This window comes from Limulus polyphemus, unplaced genomic scaffold (assembly GCF_000517525.1).
Source record: "Limulus polyphemus unplaced genomic scaffold, Limulus_polyphemus-2.1.2 Scaffold1165, whole genome shotgun sequence".
NCBI classification, from domain to species: domain Eukaryota; kingdom Metazoa; phylum Arthropoda; class Merostomata; order Xiphosura; family Limulidae; genus Limulus; species Limulus polyphemus.
Genome location: NW_013666775.1, coordinates 313,329 through 325,937, shown reverse-complemented (window position 1 = coordinate 325,937; position 12,609 = coordinate 313,329). Strand labels below are relative to the sequence as shown.

The window sequence follows — 12,609 nt, the reverse complement described above, 5'->3', positions numbered from 1 at the left end:
GAAATTGAATGCTTCTCATGAAACAAACAATACAAAACATCTAAGGAATATTGGAAAACTCCATAAAGAAGGTGTTTGGGTGCCTCACGAACTCCCCAATGATCATCGTTTCGAACATGTGAACGTTGCTTTGTATCTTCTGGCGCGTAATGCACGTGAACTGTTTTTTGATATAATTGTCACCGGTGATGAAAAATGGATTCTCTATGCGAATATTAAATGCCAAAAACAATGGCTCAGTCCTAGACAAAAACCACTTCCGGCCTCAAAACCTGGACTCCATCCACAGAAAGTGATGCTTTGCATTTGGTGGAACATTAAAGGAGCAATTCATTTCGAACTCCTCATTCCACAGCGAACTGCCAATGCAGAGATCTATAGTCAGCAACTGGAACGTTTAAATCAAGCCCTTCACCAGAAATGCCCTTCACTCGTCAATCGGAAAGGTGTTCTTCTTCTCCACGACAATGCACGTCCACATGTGGCACGTTTGACGCAACACAAGATTATGGGGTTGGGTTAAGAAGTTCTCCCATACTCACCATATTCTCCAGATATGTCACCATCAGATTACCATCTTTTTCGTTCGCTGCAACACCATCTTAATGGGAAAACATAAGCAAATGTGGAAGGTGTTAAAAAAGACATCGACATGTTTTTTGCTTCAAAGCCAAGTGGTGTCTTTAATCAGGACATTAACAACCTGATTGTAAGATGGAAAAGCATCATCGATAAGAATGGAGACTATTTCATTTGATAAATGTTTTGTTTTGATATATAAGTTGTTTGGGTATTTTCATCTAAAAAAGCGATATTAATTTCTTGGCGACCTAATATTAACAAGAGTAGGTCACATCCGCCAGTGTTACGTGATTTAATTGGTTAAGGTCTTAAACCATAAAATGTTGTATTGAATTGTTATCTATATATTTTACGGTGTTTGTTAAAGATGTTTTATACTAATAATCTAATAATTATAAAAAATAGGTCAAAATCAATGGAGTGGGTCCAAACGCGAACTTCTGTAAAACAAGTCTATCACAAGTACATTTGGATTCAAGTTATGACCTAAAACTATAAATTTTAAATTACTTCTCATTTAATTTATGATATTCCTTCATATAAAGTTGGATAACAATTCATTAAATGATTTATAAAAAAGACAGAATGTATATAAACACATGCCAAAAATGGCTTCAACACTTATTAACCATCATTCATATCAAAATAGGTAAACTACCTATCATTGAGGAGCGTTTTCAGATTGCCATCAGAACCTTTCATTGTAACGTACAGAAGACCTCTCTGGCTAGTGCTATTTGCTGGATTAGCAATGTTGACTTCCACATTGTAATGAAATACTGCAATACAAAAGATAAGTAAAATACTGTTTTTAATTGCCATATCTTAACGCTGGTTTTGATAATTTTATATCTTCAGAGCCTTAGAGTGGGATAACATAATATTGAATTTTTAATCATCCATAGAAACATTATACTATTTTGTAAAAATTCGTTCCATTAGATAATCTGTATCATATTTTGAGAATTTTTTTTTATCTTACACACAGAAAATTTGCCATAAACTCAGGTTTCAGTCTGTACAGGAGACTTGCAGTTTGTACGTTATCTAGATTATATAGCACTAACACAAATGTTTCATGTTTAACTGTATAATATAATCTTACTTTAAAAAAGCAAAACAGATATGCCAATGTTAGATTCAGGTAAATTAATGCTTACAGTAGATAAAATTATACTCGCACCTATTATAAGCAACTAAGCAAACAAATTTCATGTTAAGTTTCAGTAGATAGCAAATAAAATACATACAACAGAATGGATCGTTTGATGCTGTCTTCAGAAACAGCTTCTGACTTTTGTTGTCATCTTTGTATTTCAGGTACTCTTCTGCCTGGGGTCCCAGCTTGACGCATTTACTATTGTCTTCACCACAATCAGCACATTTCCCTCTGATAAAATCATCCCAACGCTCACATGCAATCCCTACTGGTGTACATTTTTTATTTCTTAAAGCTTCAAGATAATAATCGATGGCTCTTACATGATCACAGCGAATAAGTCTTCTGACACCTATATAAATAAATAAGTTCTTTTGTAGCCAAATTAGGACTAATCTCATTATCCAGATAGATTGAATGTTAGACAGAACATTAGGAACTAACAAAGTATAGTAACAATATAAGGATAAGTGTTTTGGTCTTAAAGACCTTTCTTCTAACAATACGGTGGCTATAATTATAGACTATTGCTCTTCTGTGCAATTTCACCGGAGGAGGTTTTTGTGCAATACACTGAGATCAGTATTGTATCCCTTCTGTTTACATGTTTCCCAAAGCCCATCGACTGCGAGTGGATAATGATTCAGTGGGCTAGTTTGAGCAGCCCAAAGGAGCATTCCTGCAAATGGCATCATGCAGAGAAACTGCTTTATTGACTTGGATGTTCTAATGGCACCCACTCCGTACAGAATTGGTATTTCTTCATGGATCTACACTACAGATGCCTCTTTCTTTCATAATATTAAACTTCACATCTTACATTCTTTGATACTTGCGGAATAGGAAAACCTTGTGTCAGAAAGTGCTGTGATGTCACTCTCCCAAAAGAGATCGTGTTTAGGTGATATTTGCATAAGAACAGGGAGATTACATATAGAAATTGTCACCATATATTGCCAGCAACCTTCTGCATATCCAAAGTGTTAAATTAGAGTGTATGAATGTCGTGTTCTTAAAACAACCATCAAAAGGTAAAATAATTTTAAGAAACAGGTTTGGTACACATTTTGTTTAACGACAAACTTAGAACTCCATATTTAAAGCTTTAAGAGGTGTGTATCATTTTTTAGATGTTAAGCTTATGATGTTTGTAATTAAGCACAAAGCTACACAATGGGCTATCTGTGCTCTGCTCATCACGAGTATCGAAACCCCGATTCTAGCGTTATAAGTCCGCAGACATACCTCTGTGCCACTGGGGGGCAACTTATAATTAAATAATACGGGGAATGCGCTTTTGTTTCACCTTTTTTAAAAATATATTTGTTACAAACCAGGAAATGATAAGAAGAGTTTTTATAAAATGAAAAACTTTTTCGTTAACCCTGCGATTATGAATGAATTCAACAAAATGTCACGAGTTCACATAAACAGTTTTGATATAATTTTTCGTTGTTGTTGATTTAGTTCAGAATTTTTAACCAGAAACAATTCTCAAACTGATTGAAATTAGTTTCATTGCAACCTTTAGTTTTAAGGAAACCTAGTTCTCAGCGATGCTGAGCTAGGCTTAAACAAAAGACGTTGGTTATCTTTATCTAATGTAAAATGTATTACTGGTCATCATGGATAAATTAACAATAAAATATAACTTCATAAAAAGCAATAACCTTTTCTATATAAGCATACGTAAATCACTAAAGGTGTAATTGAATCTAACGTGTACAGGTCAACAAAATCAGACATATATATCCTTAAATAGAAAAAAAAATACATTACCCACTTTCTTAACACCATCCGTAAAACATCTTTTCAATGAATCAGATAAACACCCTGGTTGTTCATTTCCTTTGTTGGGAAAAATCAACATGGCCAACAACTTCGTTTGTGCCTAAACCTAAAAGAAATTAAATGATCTTGTTCAGAAAATGCTTACAGTCATTTACTTCTGTAATGTAAAGTTTCTGTGTATTAACCTTTTACCAATTTATATCTTATGTCCAATATTTTTCTCTTAGAATGTATATAGTATCTGACTCTTACGCCAAATAACTAAGAGGCTGAGCTGGCCTAGTAGTCAGCGAGCTCAGACTGTGAATCTGAGGATTTGTAGTTCGAGGCTTGTCACCGCGAAAGCGCGATTCGCACTTCAGGTTGTGTGTGAGTTATAACAGTAACAGTCAAACAATAGTAGCCCAAGAGTTGGTAGTGAGTGTTGTTGATTAGGTACCTTCGCTTTAATGTGTTAAATCAGCGACGGGCTAGCAGATAGTCCTTTATGTAGCTTTGCATGAACGCCGATACAAACTAATTAATCAACACACAAATGTTTATAAATGTCCAAAAAACTATCTTGCAGATTAAGACTCGTAGAACGGCTCCGAGTTTGCTTGTTTTTTAACTATAAACTTTTAGCTCATAGTTCCGTCATCTTTTGACCGATTTGAGATCTATTGATTTAGGAGGTCAAACCCTTTCGATTGATTATTTGACCACGCCCAAGATGTCATAGATTGATTTACCCTCAATCTGCTTAAGATAATTTAAATTTGAGGGTAGGCTGGTAGAGATCCTGATGTGTAATAAAATTGAATGAGGTATACGCGCACCCCACAATTGGCATTGCTGGTGTACAAAAATATAGCGAATAAGGAGGAAAAAAAAAGGTGTCATAGATTAATTTATTCTAATCCTACCTAAAAGGATTTCAAGTGCCGTGGCTTTGGAGGATTTCCTCTTGTTTGGAAATAACTCAGCAACTATGTTTTCAACAGTGTAAAATGTTCAGCAATTGACTGAACTGGCTAGTTCCGTCATAAAAAACTATTATGATTAAAATAGTAATATTCCAAAAACAATATCTTGCTGCTGTCCGTGTGGATCACATCAACAAATTCCGCATCACTCTTATCCAGACGAACATTTTCAGCCATGCCTGTGAAGTAGGGTCCAGCTGGATCTAGTCCTAAGGATTAAATGGCTCGTATTTTGAATTACAAAATATCGATTACATATAAAGAAATACTTTAGGCACACTGAAAAATCCGAGTATATAGAAAAAAAACCTCCAGTATTCAAGCTGAGTTTGTAACTATCAGAATTTTTAAAATTGTCTGTACTGATTATATATGTATAAAACACCAAGACATATAAAATATGTATATATTGATAAATATATTAACTATTAGATAGATTATTAATTTAAGCAAACATCTTTGATTTATAGAACTTCACGAGCTCACGTTTTTAATAATTTTGTCACATGTTCTTGAGTCTTCCTTTCACTTAAAACAAAAATTGTCAGAATTTCAGTTTTATACTTTTTTGTTGGCTTTATTTGAAAGACGCATTTATTGGACCCACACTGTCTCCATTAAGATAACTTTCTAAGTTACAAAGATATACTATTGAGGCGTGATTTAATGTCTAGGTTTCTTGGAGTTGTTATAACAAAAAACAACAGACTTACCAGTGATCCTTCTCACTTTGTTTAATCGTTCTCCAGCATAGCCAGCCACATGTGCTCCAAGACTGTGGCCAATGAGGTGGACACTGTCTAGATAGATGTTTTGATTTCCTGTGGTGAATCGTTCAATTTATCGTTTAAAAACAAACAAATCCTCTTGAACTAGACAAACTCATAAATTTTTTTTGTTCGGTCTTTGTTTCAGAGATGTCTTAAATTTTCCTTTTTTTTTTTTTTACGTTAAGTGTAAAATTATTTGTGAAAAATTTTTAACTCATTATGTCTTTGCAGTATGTATGATGTTTTGTTTCAGGAATACGAAAATCGAATAATAGTGAAATACCAGCCAAAAGACAGTATAAATTGAATTAACTTGAATTTTTCCATGTACATAGGTTGAGTTTTCATATGTTAGACTGTTTTGAACTTCGTTACAGGTTCTTTATAAATAATACATGACCCTTTACATCTTTTTTTTTTTTTCCTAAAAGTGGCAGAATATTATAATGTTAGTATACATAAATAATATTCTCGTATAACTGGTTGTGAATGGAAATGAACATCAGAAATTGATAATTTCGAAACTTAAAAGTAAACCACACTGCACAGATAAGGACTTCTTACACTGCGCGTAACTTTCAACTTAATTCCTGCAAGATAATTTCGCTCTTTTGTTGGCAAGCTGCCACTGATTTTAATTAGAAGAAGGTCCGGCATATTCTATAAACTCAAATGAAATTGTTACAAGTATAATTTCAATTGAAAGAATGGCTTAAATGTGAAACTGAGTGATGTCGCAACTTATTTTGTTTACCTTGCTCTGTAAGAGGAAATTTTGGTAGTAAGTTAATACATGTTATAATACATACATGGTGGTAATTGGTTGATTAAGTTTCTAACTATATGTTTCTGATATACTGTAAAGCTTATCTAAGGTTAAAATACACTCCACTCATAATTCTATCCAGGATTGGTGTGTTAGGAATTTCGCGCAAAGCTACACGCTAGCCGTCCGCAATTTAGCAGTGTAAGACCAGAGTGAAGGCAGCTAGTCATCATCACCCACCGCCAACTTTTTTACCAACGAATAGTGGGATTAACCGTCACATTATAGCGCCCTAACCATTCTTCACCCCTAATTTTATCGATTAGGCAAAGCTCGGCCAGCGTTAATCCATACTTCACCTCTAATTTTATCCAGTAGGTGAAGCTCAGCCAATGTTAAATCATTCTTCACCCCTAATCTTATTCATTAGGCAAACCTAGACCAGCGTTAATCCATACTTCACCTCTAATTCTATCTTGCATTCAAAGCTCAGCCACTGTTAAGCTATACCTTACCTATAATTATATCCAGAAGACATATGCTTACGTATGCTTGATTTTTGTGCAATTCAGTTTAGATATTGAATAACATTTTCTAGATAGTTAAGAATAAAATAATAATAATAAGCTACAAACAACTAAACTCTCTATTAGGCTTTTAACCAAATGAACTTAAAAGAAATAGGAATAACAACATAACTTTAAAATTATTTTAATTTTTTGTTTTTCATTTGTGAAAACCAACTGTTACAAAGCTTTTTCGATAACTATGTAATCTCTACTTAAAAAAAGGAATTCAGTTGGCCATTCTCAAATTTAACAAACCAATCAGTCACTTATCTTCAAATTTTTTCAACAGTAAATAACTATTAATAAAGCTTTCATAGTCTATCATCTGAAAGGTTCTTGTTCACAATCAATATTCATTCTGCTTTTTTTAGCTCTCATAAATTCGTCACATCAATTAAACCAGCTTAACAGTTGGTTGGCTTGAAGAAATTTACAAAAAATCATCTTCTTTATTTTTTCTTGCTAGCAACTAACCAGTTATTGTTGTCTTGTTAGAGCAGTTTTATTATTTGTATTAGTATTCTTAAACAGGTTTGATTTTATCCCTCGGTAAATAGTGTCTCTAAGTCGAAACATTTAACCAATTGAGCTGTTTATCAAAGGAACGTTTACAATTTCTAATACCCAGATGATTTTTTTTGTATGGTCTGACCCTTTTAGTTTTACCTGTAAGCGACTAATCAACAGGGCTATCTCAGCTCCTAAAGTCTTGTATTCGCCACAGATTGATAGCATGGCAACTAACTTCCTTTGCTCTAGTCAACTAAAATGATATTTTAATCATCTTTTAGATATTCATCCTTCATATTCTGCAAAAAGCGAAATTATAATGCGTTATATAAAATCATTTAGTGTGCATTTTTAGCATAGGGATGGTTATTAAGTAGAATGTATATTTAAATATATATACAGTTTAGGAAAAATAAAGTATTGTCGTCTAAGCTTGTCAGTTTCCACAGAAACTATAGTGGTTTCTAATAAAACCCAGCTGTACTTTTCTGACACAAGGAGAAATATTCTATTTTCTAACTAAACAAAGTGTTGAAGTAAAGCCTTTCAATAAACCACTAAAACACAAAGTAAAGCCATGAACAAGGATCTTTGTGTTTGGTGATGGAATGATACCTCAGTTGAAAATGTTGTTTTTATCTGTTGAGTTTAATGTTTCGTAATTATTATTGTCTTTAGAGGTGTACAAATTGAATTGTGTGTTAATAACATCACGATCTTGAGGAAGAACGTCGATTGGACGTTTGACAGGGTCATAAAAGTTTCCACCATTGTTGAAACATCCGAGATAGTCGTAGCATTTTTCCTCTCCTATATATATATATGAACAGGTGCAACATTAGCTGTTTATAGATATAAATATATTATGTATTTCAATTGAAGATGTTATTTTGTGATAGATATTAGTGTCACTGATTTGTCGATCGATTCTACTGGTGACAGATGGTGAATAGGGTGTTTTGAGAATGTTTTAAGAAGAACAGAAGAAAATGGAGTAGGACGATTTATCGCAGATAGTCACGAACCTTTTAATATTATTCTTAATAATATCTCGATAAAATAGTTTTTATATTAAAACTACTAAACTTATATCTATTTATAGTTAGATAATGAGGAAAAACGCTAAAAAAATTACTTTTGTTGTTAACCACAAACGTACTCAGTAGTCTGCCCACCACGACTATCGATACCTTGTTTTTATAAGCCTACAGAGGTACCGCTGTGCCACTGTGGGGAAGCACACACTCGAGGACATAACGTTTTGATAAACGAGACCTTTTGTTAGCTTTAATTATATATTTTGTTATTAACTTACCATTTTACATAATATGTAGAATCGTTCCAAGTCAGTAGAATATATCAAGTACCTAGATGTCAACTATCGTTTAAGAAGCATTACAGCAGTGACACCTAATAATTAGTTTATTAACTCCGTAGGGAAGATAACTTAGTAACTCTTTCGAGATAAAATTCGATAGCATCCCTCATTTGTTTATTTAATTTTAAACTTAAAAGTTATAAGCCGAATCCAAAAGTGTTAACATGTAATTTTATTCATTTGGCAATTGATTCAACTAAACTACCTTTTGGAATGCATAAAGAACATAAATAGTTATTTAGATAAAAGCTAAGTTCGGTGAGGTTTATGTTTTGTTAAACTTTTGTCTGATTAATTCTTAAATAATATTTATTTCGACTTGAATGTGAAATTTTTGTAAGACAAGACCAAAGTATGTTCTATAAAATTAGAATAGACATCTATGATGTAATGAAATTCACAACATGTCATAGAATAAAATCTTGACTGATTTACAATTTTTTAAACATTATATTTATCCTATAAAATTAAACAATAAAGATTTCAATTATTATTTTTACAAATTCAATAATCTATTATTGGTTGATATTATGATTTTTTTTTACTATGACTTTAATAAAATAGTTTCAGGAAATGATTATGATTTCTATTAATACGGTAATTTTGCTAAACTATGAGAAAGAGAGACGACTGTGCTGATATTTAGTTCACAAAAGCCCTATAAACGATCCCGCGTTAAGGAAACACCAAGCATGATTGAACGAAACATCCCAGGCATATATTGTATCTATATAACTTAATTAGTATTACGTCTTATTCTCTCCAAGATTTTGCTTGATGAATATCCACTAGTAGATCAAGACTGCTACTAAGGAAACCAGTAGCAAGAAGAAGAAAATTCCCTGCCACTCAGCAGGAAACATTCTTGAGCCCAAACTTAATATTGTTGTCTGTGTTTAGTTTCTGACCATCTGCTAAATTAAGTGTTAAACCTTGTATAACATTTTGTCACGACTACCTTTTTTGTGCCAAACCCTCTTGGTGTATCATGCAAATAAGTTTTCCTCGAGGCAAACAAGATTATTTTTAGTGTTGCCTTATTGCATCATTAAACTTTCCTTATACTGCATTAGACCATATTATAAGGTGTCCTAAAGGCAAATTACGCTATTTTCAGCGTTAACTAATTGTGCAAAAGTAGATATACACGATTGACATTAGTTTATGATGTAAATTATAATGATAACGATAACGTTGCATGAAATATATATGTATAGCTAAGAATGAAAAATAATTCAAACCATAGAAACATAAAATATCTATAGGAGATTGCAAACGACAACATAAAGTATAACTCAATCAACTATTAGGGTACACAAATCAGACAAAATCTTTGCAACAGTGAATAAAACGGGAAGGAAAGAAAACTCAATAGGACAATTGAAACCGACGACTGTGACGTATAAAACATATCGGTCTCTACCGTTCTCAAGTAGAGAGAGAAAAGTAAGATAAATACATTATCAGGTATTCGTAATAGGTCTGGCATGACATGATGGTTGGGGCGCTCGGTTCGTAATCCGCGGGACGCAATTTCGAATCCTCGCCACCGAACATGCTCGCCCTTTCAGCCGATGGGGCGTTATAATGTTCGGCCAATTCCCACTCTTTGTTGGTAAAAGAGTAGCTCAAGAGTTGACGGTGGGTGGTATTGGCTAGCTGCCTTCGTTCTAGTCTATCACTGCTAAATTAGGGACGGCTAGCGCAGACTGCCCTCGCGTAGCTTTGCGCAAAATTCAAAAAGAAACAAACATATAATAAATTTTCTTTTTGTTCGCTAGCTAGTAATAATTGGGACAATGGTTAGTTTACGGATTGTAATTCTAAAATACGGGGTTCGATTCTCCGCAGTGACCACAGAAAATAGTCTTATGTGGCCTTGCTCTAAAACAAACGGAAAAAGATAATGACAAATATGAGCATAACTGATGACAAAAGCAGCAAACATAATGTAAAACGATTTGTAAACTGGTCGTAATAATCTGTATTTTGAAGAATAAATCAACAGTAAATAAGTAATAGATTCTGTATGGAAAAAACAATTTTATACGTATAGAATACTCCAAACTTACATTTTAGATATATAAGAAATTTTAAATTGTTCGGATTGAAGGCATAGTTTCTGATTTCACACATTTCTGTTTATTGCGCTCTCTTATATCATTGAAGTATAAGTTTGCCCAAAAACTCTCGCTGGTTTGTATATCCTTGTTTGATTTTACAGTATTTCAATAGTATTCTGGGCTTATAGTTTCAATTCATGAGAAAAACCCTAATAAAAAGTGAGATTTGATTCTTCGTTTGTCTTATAGCAAAGCCACAATGGATTTTAATATTCTAAGTCCTTTGACTTATCATGATCCTAGCGGGTGACGTAAATGTAATTATCAAATAATAATGTAATGAAAAACGTTCCAAATTCTAAACGATAACATTGCATCAAATAACTATGTATACCTAAGAATGAAAAATATTTCAAACCATAGAAATATAAAACATCTATAGGAGATTGCAAACGTGAACATAAAATATAACTAAATCAACTATTAGGGTAAACACACCAAACAAAATTTTTTGCAACAGTGAATAAAATGGGAAGGAAATAAAAAACACTTTAAGTGGTACTGTGGGTTATGTGTTTTCATTTAAATTCCTTAAGGTATTGAACGCTTTTTATGAGGTATTATACTAGATGTACTTCCGCAGGGTCCCCGAAAATGTTCTGTTTCAAGAGTAAATAAAACTAATGTTAAGAGTAATAAATAATGTTCTTTCTTGCTTTTGAAGCTCATATGTCATGCTGTGTTGTAGCTTTCAGAGTGCATAATTCTTCCCGTGAGTCATCGCATGTGCAAGTTTTACTGTCGTCATTTCAGTACAAATTGCAACGTTTAGCGTCCCTTAGGTGACGCCATTTTAGTGTCTACTGACTGACTCACAGACAGCACACTACTGTATAATTGTGTGTTTGGTTTAAAACAGGTAACTCCTTCGGCTACCTTTCGGGGAAACAACGATACCCATGATAAAAGTTTTTCACATGCTAATAATTGGTCGATTATTTTTTTATAAAAATTACTTTTTTGACAATAATTGTTTTCAAAGAAAATTTGGCTATTTCACTTAACATAAACATTATAATATTTCACAGTGAGTTGAATCTTCGATAAATCACTGTAATTGGTTATTACGTATCACTAAGCTTAGAGCTGCATTAAAGGAGAAGTGGTGGTTCATTCTTCTTTACGTGTACAAAAACTGCGTTATAACAGAATCTGTTTGAATGTTTATCACCCACCTTCTCAAAGTATGCTGATATATTTAGTTACAATGTTAACGGGCCTAGTAATCTGTTGCAGTTGATGATAGGTTTGCCAATCTTTGTCATGCATTCTACTTGTACAACATTTCCCAACATTACGAAAAGTGACGATGAGCTATTTCAAATCATTTAATGACAAACACATTCGAGGCCTGAAAAATTTTAAAAATGTACATATTATGATCAAATTAAGTGATTATGTTTTGTAAAATAATAAAGAACAAGCGTAAAGAGCCAGTTTGAGCAAATTCTTATTTCAGTAAGTTTGAGAACCAAATAATAATTAGAAAGAAAGTGGGAGAGACACTTTCCCCGCCATATTTTGCAGTAGCCAACCTAAAATATACACTTAACAATTACCCAAGTTTCAGTATTAATGATTAAAAAAATATTTGCTTAACATTGGTTCTTTAAACCGTATATAATCATTTTCGCTACATACTTCTCTAAGTATATAGATTGTAAGCACTGGTAAATGTTTCTCATTGCTTTGATGTGCAATTTAAACAACTTAATGTCAATCACAAAGCAAGTTACCTGTTACTATACTAAACTTTAAGATATGCTGATAAACATTTTTATTACGTTAAGAAACATTTTCTAAAAATATTTCAAATCCCAGCCATTGAAAGAATTATAACTTTTCATGGTTTTTATCATCTCAATACACAAGAAAATTGCACGAAGTCTATATACTAATAAACCTCTGAGATTGTTTGTCTGTAATTAAATACAACAAAAACGGCGCACAATAGCGCCATATTTGTAGTTAAATGAGAATAGAAAGAGAATAAAAC

General features: G+C 32.9%; 1 protein-coding gene across 1 annotated transcript in view; it reads right to left on the bottom strand.

Annotated features, from left to right (window-relative positions):
- Positions 1–12,609, bottom strand: part of LOC106462433 (amiloride-sensitive sodium channel subunit gamma-like) — a gene marked incomplete at its 3' end in the record, with an annotated part of 68,310 nt that overhangs the window by 4,225 nt on the left and 51,476 nt on the right. The window contains 6 exon segments of the mRNA XM_022389700.1: positions 1,241–1,361; positions 1,833–2,093; positions 3,521–3,600; positions 3,602–3,645; positions 4,597–4,706; positions 5,211–5,318. Of these exon segments, the coding sequence (XP_022245408.1) occupies positions 1,241–1,361; positions 1,833–2,093; positions 3,521–3,600; positions 3,602–3,645; positions 4,597–4,706; positions 5,211–5,318 (724 nt within the window).